Source organism: Tiliqua scincoides, chromosome 3 (assembly GCF_035046505.1).
Source record: "Tiliqua scincoides isolate rTilSci1 chromosome 3, rTilSci1.hap2, whole genome shotgun sequence".
Classification (NCBI taxonomy): Eukaryota; Metazoa; Chordata; class Lepidosauria; order Squamata; family Scincidae; genus Tiliqua; species Tiliqua scincoides.
The window spans coordinates 27,666,732-27,684,615 of NC_089823.1; the positions used below are offsets into that span (position 1 = coordinate 27,666,732).

The following is a 17,884-nucleotide window of genomic DNA, read 5'->3' on the forward strand; positions in this document are numbered from 1 at the left end:
CTGTGCCACTCTAGTGAAAATAGCACCTAAGGCATAGGAAAGATGTGCTTTACGCATCATGGACTTTGGCTGTTCACCTCAACTCGCAAATATTTAGTTCTGCCTTTAGCAAAGTTTGTCTTTCTCAGCTGTGCTATCCAATTTCAGCACTTCTCCCCAATATGGCTGTTTGCTGTCTTCAGTGATTTCTGCCTCCTCAAAACCATTCCATATGTTGTTCTTTGTGATAGGTTTTGAAGATGCAATAAATTATGTGTCTGTGTTGCACAGTTCTGGTGATAGCAGGTTTCAGAAAATTGGTTCATATCAATAACATCTATTTGGGAAGGATGATAGAATAGAGCAGAGGTTCTCAAACTGGGGCATTGCGATGCCTCAGCCTGAGAAGACCCCTTAAGGGGCAGGAAAAGGGGGAAGGCAGTGATGTGATCCCTGAGTTTGTGCTGCTGCTGGGGGCTGGACTAGAGGGTTTTTTAAAATTTACTGGCAACCAGCACCGGAGTCCTGTAGGTCTAGGCGGTCTAGGTCTGGGGGGGGGTCCGTCGCAGGGCTCCCCGTGCCTCCAAACATCTAAAAATAACAAAAAATGAGCACTTTGGTTTCATGACAAAAACTGGAAATGCCCTTTTCGTTGTTTTTAGAAGTTTTGAGGCATGGGGAGCCCTGTGGAGGATTTCCTGGACCCCCAGGACTCTTGTATTGGCATTGCAGCCTTAGTCCCTCCTCTGCACACACTTACCTCGGTTCTCAAGCTCTTGAGGAGTTTAAGAACTGAGGGCCTAGAGTGAATTCAGGTTTCTGCCCTACTTTTCTGTCAGTGTGTAGCTTCAATCTTAATTTGAATCTGCTGCTGAGCTGAGTTTTGCATTGAGTTGCTTAACCTCTTATTAATTTTTTTTAACTGGTGTGTTCTGTGTTCCTCTCTTTCAAAAGAATAGTCTAGGAGTTCCCAAAGTGTGTGTTGTGAAGTCTTAGAGTGTCATGGCACACTCACAGGGGTGATACAGGATGCCCTGGTGGCTTTTCCTACTATTCCCTGGTTGCTGCCATCTTGAATCTTGCAAAATCTTACAAGATTTGGGCGCCACCATCTTGGATCCTTTTTACATGCAGCAGGTTTTAAGGGACTGACTAAGGCTGAGGTATTCAATCTGTGCGTCCCGCCTCCCTAGTGAGGCGTGGCTGGCCTCCAGGAGTGTCGTCAGGCATCTCGGGGAGAGAGGCTGCTCTGCTCTGTGTGCTGCCTGCTGACTTGCTGCTTTTTTGCATCTGTGGGTGGGGCAGCCTGAGGCTGGGAGGGCGTGTGAAACATGGTGGGGGGAGGTGGGAGAGAAGGCTGGCTGGGCAGGCAGAGGTGCTGCATCTCCATCATGGAGCGCTTTCCATGTGCAACATTGCTCCAAGGACTACATTTCCCAGTGTGCCCCTCACCCTGGGCATCCTGGGATTGGTCAAGGCTGGAGGAGAGAAGAGTGCAGAGGTGTTGCATCTCATTAGCACAGGGTGCGCACCTAGCAGGCTTTAAAGTAAGTACAGGCAGTGGAGTGCTTTCCTCTGCTGGGGAAAGGAGGAGCCAGGTTGCTGCTAGTGGAGGGGTGTCCAAATGCCCCAGCCTGCATCCCTCCGTCTTGTCTGGGGGGAACAGGGGTGGCATATGCATGTTGGGTGTGTGTGTGTGAGCAGCCCCCATCTACTTTGGCGTGAGTTGTAATCTTGCTGGGTGTGATCCTTTCCACACTTTCTTGGGAGTAAGCCTCATTGACTCAAATGGGGCTTACTTTTGAGTAGACTGACATAGGCTTGGGGTCTGTGTCAGCTTAATGAAGGATCCTCACCTTTCTTTTTCCTTCCCCTTCAAAAAAGAAAAAAAACCACTCTTGATGGCTTTGTCTCCAAAAATTGATTAAAGATAAAAAATCCCCATTCCTTTTTAGCCATTCCCCTTTTTCCTCCTGCCTCCTTTTTTTTGGGGGGGGGGGGTACTCTGTTGGCTGCTATTGTAAGACAAAAGGCACAATCCTAGCTAGGTCCACTCAGAAGTAAGTCCTATTGTATTCAATTGGACTTACTCCCAGGAAAGTGGGGTTAGGATTCTAGCCAAACAGTCTCTAGGTCTCAGTTTGCATCAGTTTGCAATTAGCAGATGCACACAAAGCAAAGTCTTCCCCTCCCCCAGCAAATTTATCACTTCTCTTCCTCTCCTCTTTCCAAAACCCTCCAGGTGTCCTGCTAACAAACTCAGGGCACAATCCTAACCAGGTCTACTCAGAAGTAAGTCCTATGTTGTTCAATGGGGCTTACTCTCAGGTAAGTGTGGTTAGGATTGCAGCCTCAGAGTGCTGGCAGCCTTGTTTCTAGTGTATAATTATAACACCTTCACCCCCATTTTGGGGGTAACTGAGATGAGGTGTTGTAATGGGGAGCCGTGGCCAATGGCTACAAGGATCAGGGGAGGTGCGAGCTGGAAAAGTTTGAGAACCACTGGACTAAGGGATTATTATGTAAGTGGTGAATGTACTATCCTCTGTTGATCTATGGTTTGGATTAAAACTATTAGTAGTTTTCACCTTGTTGCCAGTGTCAGACTTCCTCAGGTTTTAGTCTATGCCACAGGCTAAAAAAGACACCTTGACTAATTTGAAGTAAATGGATTGTGGCTTTCTGTTTAATAATGATTATCCTAGATATGTTACTAACAATGAACTGATATACAAGTGTGCCACTCTATCTGTGGGGGGTTCCATTCTGGAACCTTCCACAGTTGCATAAAACCACAGGTGTTGATGAACGCATCCTCCTCTGGAGGCAAGAAGAGCTCCACTCAGGGTCCCTCCATAGGGCCCTCTGAGCCCAACAGTTTTAAAAAAAACAACACACTACCTCTGGTTTCTCCATGAAACCGGAAGTGACATTTTTTAATGCCTTATAATTCCCCAGGCCTCTTAATACCTTATAACAGTATTGCTCAAACTGTGTGTTGGGACCCACTAGCTAATTTCAGGTGGGTCCTCATTCATTTCTATATTTTATTTTTAATATATTACACTTGATGCTACCCTGGTAAGTGACTGCATTTGGGGAAACGTCACAGATCTGTACATTTAACAGGCAACTATGAAGATGCTTTTAACAATGATAGTAAATGGGACTAACTCCTGGGGAAGTGTGGGTAGGATTGCACTCTAGGATTGTTAAAAATTTTCCTGCTTGATGATGTCACTTCTGGTCATGATATCACTTCCGGTGGGTTCTGACAGATTCTCATTCTAAAAAGTGGGTCGCGATACTAAAGGAGTGAGAACCACTGCCTTATAAGGCTTTAAAAATGTCATTTCTGGTTTCACTGAGAAACTAGAAGTAGCATTTTTTTAAAAACTGTCTGGCTCAGAGGACCACCTGGAAGCGAAGTGAGTTCAGCTCCCTTCAGCTCAGCGTTGGGGGCCTGCGGACAAGTGAATCTATGGTTACAGGATCCCCCCCTGTACTTGTACATATTCATGACTTTTTATCCATGCCTTTCCCCTTTGTCTCTGTTGAAATGCACATTTCACTTTTTAAAGGCAGAAATCTGTCTTTTCATTAAGTTATTTTGTGAAGTACCATGTACACTGATGGTGTGCTATAAATAAGAGATTAAACTGTGTGTAATGCATTTGAAAGTGTTCTGTGTTACTTTTTAGATGTTAGGCAACACCTCTTTTTGCAGGTCCATTTCCCCAGATTTTTCATATTTGCCATCTTCAGTGCAACTACCTTTAATAAAAATGGCTTTTCTAAAGCACTTCGATCAATGCTCACATTACAGTACTCAGGCTTAGTCTGACTATTCTGAGGCAAATTATTTTGAAATGTTTCTTCCCAATAGTTGAGCTTCCTAAACTTTTTAAATATTCAGTGTCCTAACAGAATAAAGTTTTTTGATGTTCATAGAAGTCTCCAGTAAAATCTCTCAGGTGTTTGTACTTTTTACCTTTCAGTTTCAGTTTTGATATTAGGGGCCTTGGGAAGCACAGAGCCAAAGCTGGAACCAGCCTTCTGCAAGCATCTTGAAGAATGTGGATTTGGGATCCTTCTGGACACCCAACACAATATGATATTAAACCTAAAATGTGCCTATTTAGAGGCTTAAGAGGCAATGGAATTGCGTAATGCTGCTTTCTAATTGATCTGCCTGCTCTTTCTTAACCTCTTTTCTTCCTCATGTAACGCCCTGTATGTTTTTACTTTTCCTCTTCCTCCCACGTGTGTGTTCTTGGTTATGCTTTATTTTCTCCCTTATTGTTAACTATTCACTTATGCTTGCTTTCATCTTTTGAGTGGTTTTACTCTGTGTGGGTCTGTTCGGGACTGTTGGGTGTCCAAGGGTATAGAAATGGCATTGCAGAATGAGAGCCCCTTAGTGGCTGCATCTGGAAATGTTTAAGTTTAAGCCTTTTCTCATATTAGGAATGTTCACTCTGTATAGTGTGCAGAGATTAATGATGGTGTGATTTGTTTTCTGTGGGTTTGTTCACACAATGTATTTTATCTTTGCCAAGTATCCTAGTTAGGTTTGGGTATGTGGCAAGATGACAAAATGGCAATTGTGAACTGAACACTTATGGATGCTTTCAGTGGCAGAATAGCCATGATGTCTGTGGCACATCTTCCTGCTGCTGCTATCATTGTAGGAATTGCTGTTATGTCCATGATAAATAAAAGAGGTGTTTTAAAATAATGTTATTTTACTCAAAAGTAAGCCTGTTATGTTAAGTAAGATTTCGACTACAATCCTGTCTTACTCACTGGAAACAAACACCTCTATATATTATGCATATTTACATGAACACAAATTTTGGGACTCCCAGGGCTACTTCTGTGGGAGGTAATTAATAAGAATTAAAAATAGCTTTAGAAATAGTATTAACAGGCCCTTAATAATCAAAGAAATATGAGATACAATGTAATAAGATTTTTTTTTTTTTAAAAAGGGCTGCTATATGCTGCAAAATTCTTGATCTATTTTGTTGCTGGACTACTGATCACCAAGGAGCACACTAGAAGTGAATAAAGAACTGAGAGCTCCTGCTAGCTTGCCATTGTTTTTATCAAATTATCATAATGGAATTAAAATTTGAATAGGTGGGTTTCAGGCATCATTACTGTGGCTTTCATTATGGTACTGCTTTGATTTTATTTGTGTACTTCCCTGTTTATAAATACACAGCTGTTTGTTAGATCAAGATTTGTTTTTCTGAAAATTAGTTCAGAAAGCATTGGATCCTTTTTGAGACTGAGGGGTACTTCTATGAAATGATGTGTTTGTGCATGTGCTGCTATTTTTGACTCTGTATCTGATCTCAAGTTCTAATACTTGACTTGTTTGGAAGTGTACTACATTTGCTTTTCAAAAAATTTCAGATGCATGAACGTTTTAGGTAACAAATACTTAAAATTTGATAGTGGCCCAAGGTAAACATTTTTTTTTCATAGCTCAGGGTACTTTATCCTGCATTGATCCTTAGTCTAATCCAGGGTTGGCCAATTCGTGGCACATGTGCCACTAGTGACATGCGGACACTTTGTAAGAGGCACATGCAAAGTCGCCATACATTTTCGAAAAGTATTTACAGTTTACAATGTGTTTGATTTCTTTGCTATTCCTTACACAACAATCCTCCCTTCCCTAAAAAATTTCTAATGCTGCAATGGGCACGCTTGGGGCAACCAATATGCCTACTTCGATTGATTTGTTCTGGTTGGAAAATGGAGCGAAAGGTGGGAAAAGAATGATATCCAGGAGAAAAAGCCAATAGGGCAAATGCTCATGGGCTGCATGCCACCGACTGATTGGTCACTTGCTTACTCAAGAAGGCAGGTATTGGTGGAGCACTGAATGGAGGGGGGTGGGCTGTAGAAGGTGGGGGGGGGGCCAAGCGGTGCAGCTTAGAGATGGTCAATGAGATCAGCAAAGCCCAGAGATCATCTTTGGGGATGAGAAGGTGGGCAGCAGAGGTCTGGTCTGTGCAGTAGGGCAATGAACATTATATGGACCTTGGAACGAGTTCTGCTGGGCTGGACTAAAGGTTAATGCAGGCTGCCTTTCTGGCTTCATCAGCAGTCAGCTAGGTGTCCTTGGAAAGCCCCAGATAGGTAACAGTAGTCCCATGATTCTTGCTCTGCACCTTATGAGAATCAGAAATATACTGCCCTGAATTTGGAGGCTCTATTTAGCGAAAAGCAACATTAAGTTGCAGTGGCATATTCAAGATTCTCTACGTTAAAAGTGGCATGTGATGTGCTGCACTGCAGTTGGCCACGCCTGGCCATTGAGGATGATGAGCTGCGGGTTAAGATCTCTATTGTGGTCTTCCTGTGGTAAGCATAGAGGTGTTATGGAAGGAAATAAGACTGGACCTGTCCTGGGACTACCAGTATGTTTCTGCTTGAGTGCTATAGCACCCTGCCAGAGTTCGGAAACTTGGTACCTGAAAGTAAATGGTAACCATTTTGTGAGAAGCTGTGGACCATTTCGTAATTTAGAAAACACATGCTTCCTATATTGGGAAAGCACTACTGGCCAAACTTTAGCTTCCTGTAGTGCAGGGGTGCCCAAACCCTGGCCCTGGGGCCACATGCAGCCCTCGAGGGCTCTCAATGTGGCCCTCAGGGAGACCCCAGTCTCCAATGAGCTTCTGGCCCTCCAGAGATTTGTTGGAGCCTGCACTGGCCCGACGCAACTGCTCTCAGCATGAGGGCGACTGTTTGACCTCTCGCGTGAGCTGTGGGATGAGGGCTTCTTCCACTGCTTGCTGTTTCACATCTATGATGCAGTAGCAGCAGCAAAGGAAAGGCCAGCCTTGCTTTGTACAAGGCCTTTTATAGGCCTTGAGCTATTGCAAGACCTTCATTCATTCATACAAGTTCATCTTTAATGTATTCATTTATGTATACTTATGTAAATTTATTCAAATTTTAAATGTAAATTAATTCTTTTTTTCCCCCAGCCCCCGACACAGTGTCAGAGAGATGCTGTGACCCTCCTACCAAAAACTTTGGACACCCCTGCTGTAGTGCATACCCATATATGGGTTTTTTAATTAGTAAATGTTACATTTTTAGTATATTTGGTATAGGTTTGCATTAAAAACTTAACAGATGAAGTAGCTTTGACTTGGCTGAAAATATGCAGTTTTAGAGCAGTACAAAGGAACAATGCTTATAACATCTTTCAAAAACGTTCAGAAGTTTTATCTACTAGTACTGCTGGAGCCTGGGAAAACTAAGAACTTGATATTGTTTCAAAATACCTAAGTTAAAATTGGTGCTTCAGATTTCTGATTGATGGTCCTAATATTTTCTGTCTTTTTATGTGCTTCAGACTTTGATTGTGAGAACAAGAGGTTAGTTAAAATATGTTATGAGTATACTAGTCTGTAGAAAAATGATTTTCCATTAAGTGAATGCTTATCCAGCTGATATATTACGGTGTCATGTGATGTGAAATAAATTGTTTGTTGTTTTCCCTAGGATATATTTATGTTCATAACAAGACAACTGAAAGGATTAGAAGACACAAAAAGCCCACAGTTCAATAGATATTTTTATTTACTGGAGGTATGTTTAAGCTATTTACAGTTAGTATTTGTCATGTTTTAAACAGTTAATAGACTTGCTATTTCATAAAGTCATTGAAAACATCACCAACTTCATCTGAGACAGTTATTCAATAATTGTTTTATTAATGTTTGAAGTTTCAGTTACTCTATCTTTTCAATTCTCTTTTCTTATGTAGAACATTGCGTGGGTTAAGTCTTACAACATATGCTTTGAACTAGAAGATAGCAATGAAATTTTCACACAGTTGTACAGAACGTTGTTTTCGGTAATTAAGTGAGTATTTTTACCAATGAAATTATTTACAGTGTTGTTGGGGTCCAAATAAAAAATTTCAGGTTCTTAGGCATCATTATCAGAGCTTTATGGAGTCATAAATTTTTGGAGTCATAAACATAAAAAGGTAACAAAATTTTTTTTCCTGACCATGCACATAGAGGTATAGTTCATTAAAGTAATTGTCTCAAATGTTCTGATTTAAGTGCCTCTTACAGTTATAATCCCTAGTGCAATAGAGCACACATGGAGCAGTGTTCACATACCTCTTAATCTCTGTTGGTTTGTTTTGGGTTGCTCATGACCCAAATGAATAGGCACTTCAGTATTAGCTAAGACCAGTGGTTCCCGGACTGTGTGCTGCAGTACCTGAGGGTGCTACAGCTAACTCACAGGGTACCATGCAATGTCCCTGGTGGCCTCTGCTTTCCAGCTGTCCCAGGCAGTCCAAGATGGTAGCACCTGGGAGAGCCGGGAAGAAGAGGACACAATGAAAGAAGGGTGCCATGACAACGGTAAGTTTGAGAACTGCTGGCTAAAACCGTTTCCCAAAGTTGTGCAACTTTAATTGACTTTGCTCCACACCTCTTTCACTATTCTGTTTTCTCTTCAGTGCCATATATTTACACCAGGGCTTTTCAAACTGGGGCGTCGTGACTCCCCAGCCAGAGGATCCTGGCCTCTGTCCCCATAAGGGGTGGGGGCAGGGGGGAGGCAGTGACGCAATCCCCAGGATCCCGTTGCTAAGGAGGCTGCAGGTACTGGCATTTACTCACCAGGCTCTGCAGCAGCCTACTGAGGATGTGGGGAGCCCTGCACAAGTGTCTGCAGGGCTTCCCAGGTCTTAAAAAGTGAAAGCACAGTGATCGCGCTCCACCTACGCAAAACTGGAAGTGGAGCATGATTGCTGAGCTTTCTCTTTTTAAGCAGCCGCTTTCACAGGGCTCCCTGCACCCCCGACAGGCTGCTGTAGGTGCTGGTGAGTAAAAGCCAGTCCCTGCAGCCCCCTTAGCGATGCGATCCTGGTGATCACGTTGCTGCCTTCCCCCATCCCCGCTGCCCCCCCCTCACAAGGACTTAGTGCAGTGCTCAAACTCCCTGTGAGTTTGAGAACTGCAGATTTAAACCATTGACCTAACTACTAACGTTGAAAAGAATATACATTACTAATTTATTGATTTTACTGGGAGACTTTATGTCACTATTATTGGTGAAGAACACCAATGGCAAAGCAATATTGTGGCAGTTTTAAAAGAATGTTTGGTTTAATTACTATATAACAGTACCTTAGTTAAAAATGCCACTTTGCTAGAATCACCTTGTAGATCAACCATAATAAATTATATTGTGTCTTTGAACTGAAAAGCTGTTCTTCTAATTTCAGCAATGGTCATAATCAGAAGGTTCATATGCACATGGTGGATCTGATGAGCTCTATCATTTGTGAAGGTGATACAGTGTCCCAGGAACTTTTGGATACAGTTTTAGTTAACCTGGTGCCTGCACACAAGGTAAATATTAATATTTGCTGTTAAGTTCTTTACTTTATGTTAAGAGTATATGAACAGTAGTAGCATTTATAACATATGGTATACTACTACTATAAACAGTAGTAGTGTTTATAGCAAAGTGATATTGCAACTACCTTTAGTCATAGCTTCGTACTTCAAGGCTAGACTGAGCTAATTCGATATAGGGTTGGCCTGGATTTTCATGCCACTGGTGGTGCCATCCTAGCCTTTCATTTCTGAGTGGTATTAGTCCTTTAAGGCAAGGGAGACAAAATGTATATGTACCTATATACCCTGAGTTTAGTGTAGCACACTATAAGGCACACTATAGTCTAGGAGACTGTGCATATGTACTTGTGTTCCTTCTCTACCCTTCTCAAATAGCTAGTAGTTCACTGCAGGAAAGATCTGAGTATATTGGTTGGGAGAGAGGGAAGAAAGCCCAAGAACAATGTGGTTTTGCAGAGAAAAGGATAAATATCAGCATGACTCTCTTTCTGGTGTGGTTTGTATAGAGCTGGGTTCCAGATGTTTCAGGTCGTTAACTGGTATCAGTGGTGCCTATTAAAATCTCTTCAGACTTTTCCACAGCATTCGTGAAAGTGTAATGTGAAAAGGTGTTAGAAGTATTTAGAAGGATTCATATCTTGCATTCAGTCGGTATCCAAATAGCCACTTTAGTCATGATTGTTGTCCTTTTGCCATCTTATTCAATATTTTTAAATAGTGTACAGTTGTTGAGTCTTTTGCAGTTGAATATTGAATGCTCCTTAGCAGAACATTTAATTCTAAAATGTATATGTGAACAGTCGCACATTAATGTGTTTTGGTATTTTTCTTTGTAAGGTTTTTTTTTTAAATCACTGAGTTGTAAAGTAAAAATCCTGATAATAGAAAAGCATTAACTGAGGTGAAATTTATTAATCCTTTTATTGTTAGCAAAGTTAACATAACTATCCACATCTCTAGCAGTACAGATCTCTCACAATCAGAGCCGCAGTACTGTCCCATGAATTTCCATCCATTGTTTTGAAAGTATCTGTTGACCTTCATTTAAATACTGCTTTTCTGTTTTGGCAAAGGCAGTCAGTTTACAATATTTAAGCAAGCATGCAGGTTACAGAAGATTTAGAAAGCAATGTTATCTCAGACTCTTGATGGTGTTTCAGGTGTTGGTTTCAAGAGCTCCAAGGACTGGTTTCTTGCCTTCTCTCAGGGCCCAAGGTTTTTCAGTAGAGCCTGGGGAAGTGGGGCACCCTATGTAGGCATGTTTCATTTGATCAGATAGTCACCAGTCTTTGGAGCTCTTGTTACCAACAACTGAAACACCATCAAGGGTCTGAGACAGCATGACTTTTTTGAATCTTTATAACCTGTGTGTTTTAATATTGTGAACTGCTTTTGTCAAGGCAGAAGAGTAGTATATAAATGAAGTCAATAGATGAACCAGGGAAAACAGTTGCTGGTTTTTGGTTTATCCCTCAAGCATGAAAAAGCATATGGTTCTAGTCTTGGGAACAGAACATATCTGTTCTTATATCTCCTGAAATATATAAACTGGATTAATATTTTTATTCTGAATTTGTTGTAGGAGGACAAATTGTGCTGTTTAGCTAATGTTTTCTTGCTTAGTAAATATACTGTATTGTTTTTTATAGTATACAGACATTTTGCGTATGTCTGTGTTTGCAGTTTCATTGTTTCCCAAGTGTCCATTTTGGGGTTTTTATTACTTGGCTCCATTGGTGACATTCATGTTGGTTTTACCTAGTTGCGGAAATGCAGTTACCTGCTTTGAGTGTTCTGAATGCAAACAGCTATCAAAAGTTAGAAGATAGAGCAATATCAGTTTGTGCTCATTCATATTTGGAAACACTGGATTGTATCCTTAGTGCTTTCTTATTCAACAATTATTTTAAGCCTGAGTTTAACCTGACTTCATTTTTTAACAGGGTTGATTGATTTAAATCACCAAGAAAAAGACAGATTTAAATCTTGTTCCTTCAGAATTCATGTTTTTTGAATGAGCTATATGCTAAGTAGTTCCCGTAACAACTGAGTATTGATTTGCAACTAAATAAAGCTTTTACACAAGCTTTTACACAAACAATCCAAAACCTATGGACATGTAGCCCTCATGTACTGTGGGATTATATCTGCTTATAGATTAAAAACAGACTTTTTGGCTCTTTGAATGGACTCTATTTCTGTGTAAGAACACTTGAAGGCAACTGGTACAATTTCATACTCATTTATTTGATAGTAAATCCTATTCAACAAAGTGGGACTGACTTCAATGAAAACATTTATAGAATCAGGTTATAAGTATTCAGGACTTAGCTGAAGCAAAGTAGTTATTGGGCAGAATAGTACTTTTCAGTGAGGCAGAAATAAATCGTTGGTAGTTGACAACTGAGCATACTGCAGAGCTCAAAGTAGCCCTTAGTCAATATTTGCAAAATAGTCGTTTAATTAGAGAGCTTACCTGTTGACTTTAACATGTTAGTATTAAATTCGGGTTTTATTTTAAAGTTGAGTAAAAAAAGAATGTGCTATATAACTTGAATTTGAAAAAAATGGAAACACTATGCATTTTAAATCAGTTGTTATATTCCTCTTATAGTTTAATACTTTGAAGAAAGTTAATTCCTGAGCTTCATTTGATAATGGTGGGGGTTGATTGACTTGCAAGCTTACCCTGAAGCATTTTCTCTCTGAAATATATGTTTCAGAACCTGAACAAGCAAGCATATGACTTGGCAAAAGCTTTATTGAAGAGGACAGCCCAAGCTATTGAACCATACATTACTAATGTAAGTGAGGATATAAGTGACTTTGTAGGTGGAACTGAACAAGGTGTATAGCTTATCTGCTCTGTGGTGGTGTGTATGTGAGAGAGACATTATGAGACCTAATAATTTTGGATTGCAAATTTAATATTCTCCAATGGTTCCAGGGTGGCTCGTTCTTTGCTTGTGGGAAACGCATTTTGATATCAGGCATGGTCACATAATTTGAAGAACACCGATAGTCCCCCTGCTTCCCCAGACTGACTTTGCCTGGTTAGCAAGTATCAGGGTTTTTGCTTGGCTCCTGCTGTGCCTCATTTATTTTGCAGTAGCAGACCTTCTCTGTAATACTTTTTTCTCCTTTCCTCCCCTATCTGAGGTAGGGAAATTGATGAGGAAGTTTTCGCAGCCTTGATTTGGGAGCCTTTTCTGGAGTAGCATTGAAGCAACTTCTGTGCCCTCTTGTCATGCTGGGCTTTGGCCCCTTTGATTAGTCTTTCCCCTCCACCTGTGGGAATTAAGGCTATATAGCCGTTTGGGGCAGCTGAGGCTTCTAGCCTTTGGCTGTCCCCTCTCCCTGCTTGGGTACCAGAAACTGCAGGCATTTCAGCCACACCAGCAGTGTAGCAGCTGACACCTGGAAGGGGCAATTCTGTGTGGTAACAAAAACAGCCGGTACCATTGCTCTTCTCCTTCAGGCAATGGAGATCTGGAGTTCTAGCTCTGCCCCATTCCACCCTCAGAGTTATTGGACTAGCTAGTCATCAGAGAGGCAGTGATGAGTACTGGCACACACTGCCTTTCTATCCCCGTATCCCTAAGTTTCTGCTGGGGGCAGCTTTACTAAACCATCTACCAGTTCACTTGGTTCTCTCTTAAATCCTTAATTTGGGTTTGAAGACCCTTTCCTTTGGAGGGTTCCCTTCCTTCATCCTCCTTTTCAAGCCGTGGCTACGTGCTCCCTAAGGCAGGGGACACAGAAGCCTTCCTAGTGGGCATCGCTTTAGTGAGGAGGGTCTCTGAAATCAATGCCATCTCTATAAAATAGGATGCTGTGTATTTTCTGTGGTGATAGGGTGGTGCTAAGAACTGACCCTTCATTCCCAAACTTAATTCCCAAGTTTCATAGATTAGAGGACATCATTTTTCCTTCTTTCTGCCTCAATGCTGTTCTTCCTAGGGAATGGAATTGCCACATTCTGGATGTTTGCAGAGCCTTTAACTCTTTCCAGGTTCAGGAATATAGGAAGAGACAGTATTCCCCTGAAAACCAGTTTTCAAATGGTGAACGCTTTTTTCCCTCCCAAATACAGAGAGCTGAATTTGAAATGCTATTGTTAAAATTGGGATGGGTTTTTCTAATTGTTGACTCAACAGACAGTGGCCTAGAGAATTAGGTTACAGGTTTTAAACTTTGTTTTCTGGTTATTTTATATACCAACAGTGCAATCCTAAGCATGTCTACTCAGAAGTAAGCCCCTTTGAATTCACAGTAGGATTTATTCCAGGGTAAATGTGTATAGGGTTGCATCCAAAGTCTTGGTATTATGTGCTCTTTATCTGGAATAAATTAAGATGATTGCCATAGGAGACTGAGAATTTGTTTGTATTCTGCTATTGATATCTTTTATTTTATATTGCAGTTCTTTAATCAAGTGCTTATGTTAGGAAAAACTTCTATCAGTGATCTCTCGGAACATGTGTTTGACTTAATTCTGGAGCTATATAATATTGACAGTCATCTTCTACTCTCGGTTTTGCCACAGCTTGAATTCAAACTTAAGGTAAGTTTTATATTGGGGCATCAAAGTTGAATTTGTAGGAGGGTCAAATTCATCACCCTGCTGTTGCTTGCATGGGGACAGTTGTATTCCTTCAAGAATATTAATTCTTTCTCAGTAAATAGCAGTGCCCTTAACTCTGTTTTTTCAATGAGCATTCCTCACTGCAACCATTTCCCTGCAGCATTCTAGAACATCTGCCTACTATGAACTGAATTATTTGTGATGGAGTGACGGAGCCTGCTGCTTCAAGTGGAAGGCTGGTGAATACCCCCCTTCGCACTCCTGTGTCTGCTTGCTAGTTCGCAGCAGCCTAGGGCACTTACTTGTAAATAATGTTTATGTTGTTCTTTGCGTATGTGGGTTGCAATCAATCAGAGCCAGCATCCCAGGGTATATCCTGACTTGTTCATTAACTTTAATTATAGCAGTGGTTCCCAAACTGGTGGGTCACGACTCACCAGTTAGTGTAACGCTTCACCCATCCCTTTAAGGAGGGGAGGCAGCGATGTGATCCCCAGGATCATTTTGCTAAGGGGGGGACAAGGGGAGGTGCTTTTACTTACTGTGTGTTAGGGCAAGCAGCAGGAGTTGTCCTCTGCAGAACTCCCCAAGGCTTGAAATCTTCAGAAATAGCAAATGCAAGCCACTTCTGGTTTGCAAACGCAGCCAGGAGGTGTCTTGTGCTTGTTGTTTTTGAAGATTCCATTCCTCTGGAAGCCCTGTGAAAGGCTACACAGGGCTCCCTGCACCTCCTGCAGCTTACCCTAACACACAGTAAGTAAAAGCACCCCTCTCCTGCCCCTTAACAACGTGATCCTGTGGGTCACATTGCTGCCCTTGCCCCTTTCCCGCAAAGACTTACTTTGGGAGTAAAACTCCCAAAAAGTTTGAGAACCACTGGTTTATGGTAAGCTGGGATTTGTTGAGCTCAGATGTCATGACAGATCCTTTTTGTTTTAAATTGGAAGCTAAAAGCTTCACCTCTTGTGTGCAGAGGGGAGGAGGGGAGAGCATCAGGCCAAGATTTGCCATCAGCTCCAACAAGCATGTTTTGCATGACATCTGAACTGGGCTGCTGCTTTGGTGGATAAGTATTTGCTTTTAAAGTGGCATTAAGAATTAGTCTTGTGTTAAAATTTGGTGTTTTGCAATTTATACATATATGTATATATTTTTTTAAAATTTACTTTTCCAGAGCAATGACAATGAAGAACGCCTGCAGGTTGTAAAGCTACTAGCAAAAATGTTTGGGGCAAAAGATTCAGAGTTGGCATCTCAAAACAAACCCCTTTGGCAATGTTACTTGGGGAGGTATACATTGTTTTAGTTCCTTTTTCCATAGGGATTAAATAATGTGTAACTTTATGATGTATAATTTTTGGCATTTTAGAACATTTCCTTATATGGACAGATGTGTGCATCTTAGTGTACAGCTTGTTCTGAATTAACATGGATAAAACTAGAGGTGCATCTGTAGTTTCATACTTATGAGCCACCTTATCATTTAGTCTAATGTTGAGTTACCCTTCACATGCTTGATCTCGGAAGCTAAGCAGAGTCAGGCCTGGTTAGTACTTGGATGGGAGACCGCCTGGGAATACCGGGTGCTGTAGGCTTATACCATAGTCTTTTGAGACTGAAGGTTGCCAACCAGTGTTGAGTTGGCAGCATTTTGTGTCACTTATTTTCTTTGCTAACAGAATCACTTCACAAACATAAAATTATCAAAGCATTGTATTAATCGATTCAGTGAATATTTTGGTTTTCATTATTATTTAGTGGATGTAAAGCATTCAGAGATAAGCAGTAAAAACAAACTCATAAAATTTTAATTAGGTTACAGATAAACGTGGTGTTAGAAACACTGTTGTGAAAGAGATGTGCTCTAAAAGTGTACCACTTGCATTTTTTCCTGACTAATGCTTTGGCCTTCAGCAGCTCCCTCTACAAATAGAAGGATTGTTCATCTCTTGCAAAGGGGATGTGAAGTAGGAAGTCCCTGATGGTGTGAAAGTGCTAGTCTGGATGCTACTCAGAGTTCCTAGTCCAAATGAAATGTTAAAGTACATATTCTTACTATCATGATTACATCTAGTCGAAGTGATTTATTTGATGGGGCGCATGCTATAACATATTTAGTATTGTATGATTTACAATGTACTAAAATTAAACTGCATGCAAAATGCTAAACATTTAAAGTTTATTTGTTGTATGGTGTAACACAAAATACTTGATTATAAAATGATGATGATTTGGGGGAGTATGAGTGACCAGATAGCTGGAAATTATTAGAGGAATAATTAGTTAAAATAATTATACTTCTTGTTTTCCTGTGTCATAAGTTTGCGGATGTGTACTTTTATACTCAGTAAATTAAGGCCCAATGCTGTTCAACGCACTCCGGCTCACCTCTGCTGTGCACGTGTCGTAAAGCACATTTGCAGGCCCTAGTGCTGCTGTTTGGCTAGCACCAGTGGAACGCTAAAACTCTGCTGCTCAGCGGTCACCTGGACCACTGGGCAGAGGAGAGGTAGGTGGGGGCATGGGGGGAGGCGGAAAGGAGGTGGAGGAGGGAAGGCAGGGAGGAGGCATGCTGGAGGAGAGAGCGAGGCGGAATGGTGGAGCTTCACTCCACCGGATCCAGAGCCTCCATGTCAGGCTGGCCACCTGAAGCTCTTCATTCTACACCGGCCTTCGGGTCATTGTAGAATCGAGTTGCCCCATTGCGGGGCTATTCGATTTACTCAGTGGAAGGGACGAAAGTCCCCTTCTCCCTAGGATGAGATGGAGGCTGCCTGGAGCATGTATCCTGTCCAAAATATCCCGTCTTCCTTCTAATGCCCACTTTTTGGCTAATTAACACATCCTTATCTCTAGAAACAACAGCTGTGGTGTGCAAAGGAATGAACACAGAACTTCTTATCTATAGCAATTAACCAAATTTATTGCTGTATTAGCAACCTTCAGTCTCGAAAGACTATGGTATCGCGCTCTGAAAGGTGGTTCTGGCACAGCATCTAGTGTGGCTGAAAAGGCCAATCCGGGAGTGACAATCCCTTCCACACCGGGAGCAAGTGCAGTCTGTCCCTGGTCTGTCTCCCTGGCTATGGGCCTTCCTTCTTTGCCTCTTAGCCTCAGACTGTTGGCAAAGTGTCTCTTCAAACTGGGAAAGGCCATGCTACACAGCCTGCTACAAACACTTATTCCCTGCAAGTCCTCTTGTCCAGAGGCTTTCCCTTCCCAAAACTCAACTTAACTTAGTGGGTAAAGGTCCAAAGCCTCCAGTCCAGTGTCCAAAGCACAGTCCAGCCCAGTCTTTTGCAGTCCAATCCTTCCTGTAGCAGCCCACTGCAGCAGAGTCACTTCCTCTGTGTCAGAGACCTCCAGCAGGGTCCTGGCAGTCCCCTTCTCCTGGTATGTCCGTTCCATAGGTCTTGATGCCGTAGTTCTGGGTCAGGCAGCTTTGGGTTCCTTCTGAAGCTGCCTTTTATTCCTTGGATGTCCCATTATCCAAAATGCAGCTCAGCTGTGAGCTACTGTGTTAGCCCCTTGTTAAGTCCAAATTAGGCTCAGGTGAGCCATCTTTTCAGTCCATGTCCATTCAAAGTCCCATCAAGGTCAAGTGAAGCTCAGGTCTCCATTGGCCTTGATTGATTACAGCTGTGGATTACAGCCCTGCCCTTCCCAGAGCTGTCAACCAGCTGTCAAAACATGGGAATTGCTGTCAACATCACATCATCCACCTGATGATTTTCTGATCTTCCATTACAGCAGCCGTTTTCAACGCCGTTGCAAACCCGCGCACCAGCAGCTCAAGATTGGGCTGTTAGTCATTGTTCATAAGCACTTTGTATTTGAGGGCAGGTACCCAGAGACTATGCCAAATGGTTCTCAGAAGCAATGGTGCTCTGAATTTCTGCTTCAGTCT

At 41.9% G+C, this 17,884-nt stretch overlaps 1 protein-coding gene across 1 annotated transcript in view; it reads left to right on the forward strand.

Moving 5' to 3' along the window:
• Positions 1-17,884, forward strand: part of PDS5B (PDS5 cohesin associated factor B) — a 97,689-nt gene that overhangs the window by 26,667 nt on the left and 53,138 nt on the right. Inside the window, exons 4-9 of the mRNA XM_066619848.1 lie at positions 7,510-7,596; positions 7,775-7,872; positions 9,257-9,383; positions 12,116-12,196; positions 13,816-13,956; positions 15,152-15,267. Coding sequence (XP_066475945.1) covers positions 7,510-7,596; positions 7,775-7,872; positions 9,257-9,383; positions 12,116-12,196; positions 13,816-13,956; positions 15,152-15,267 — 650 coding nt within the window. The remainder of the gene's footprint in view (positions 1-7,509; positions 7,597-7,774; positions 7,873-9,256; positions 9,384-12,115; positions 12,197-13,815; positions 13,957-15,151; positions 15,268-17,884) is intronic.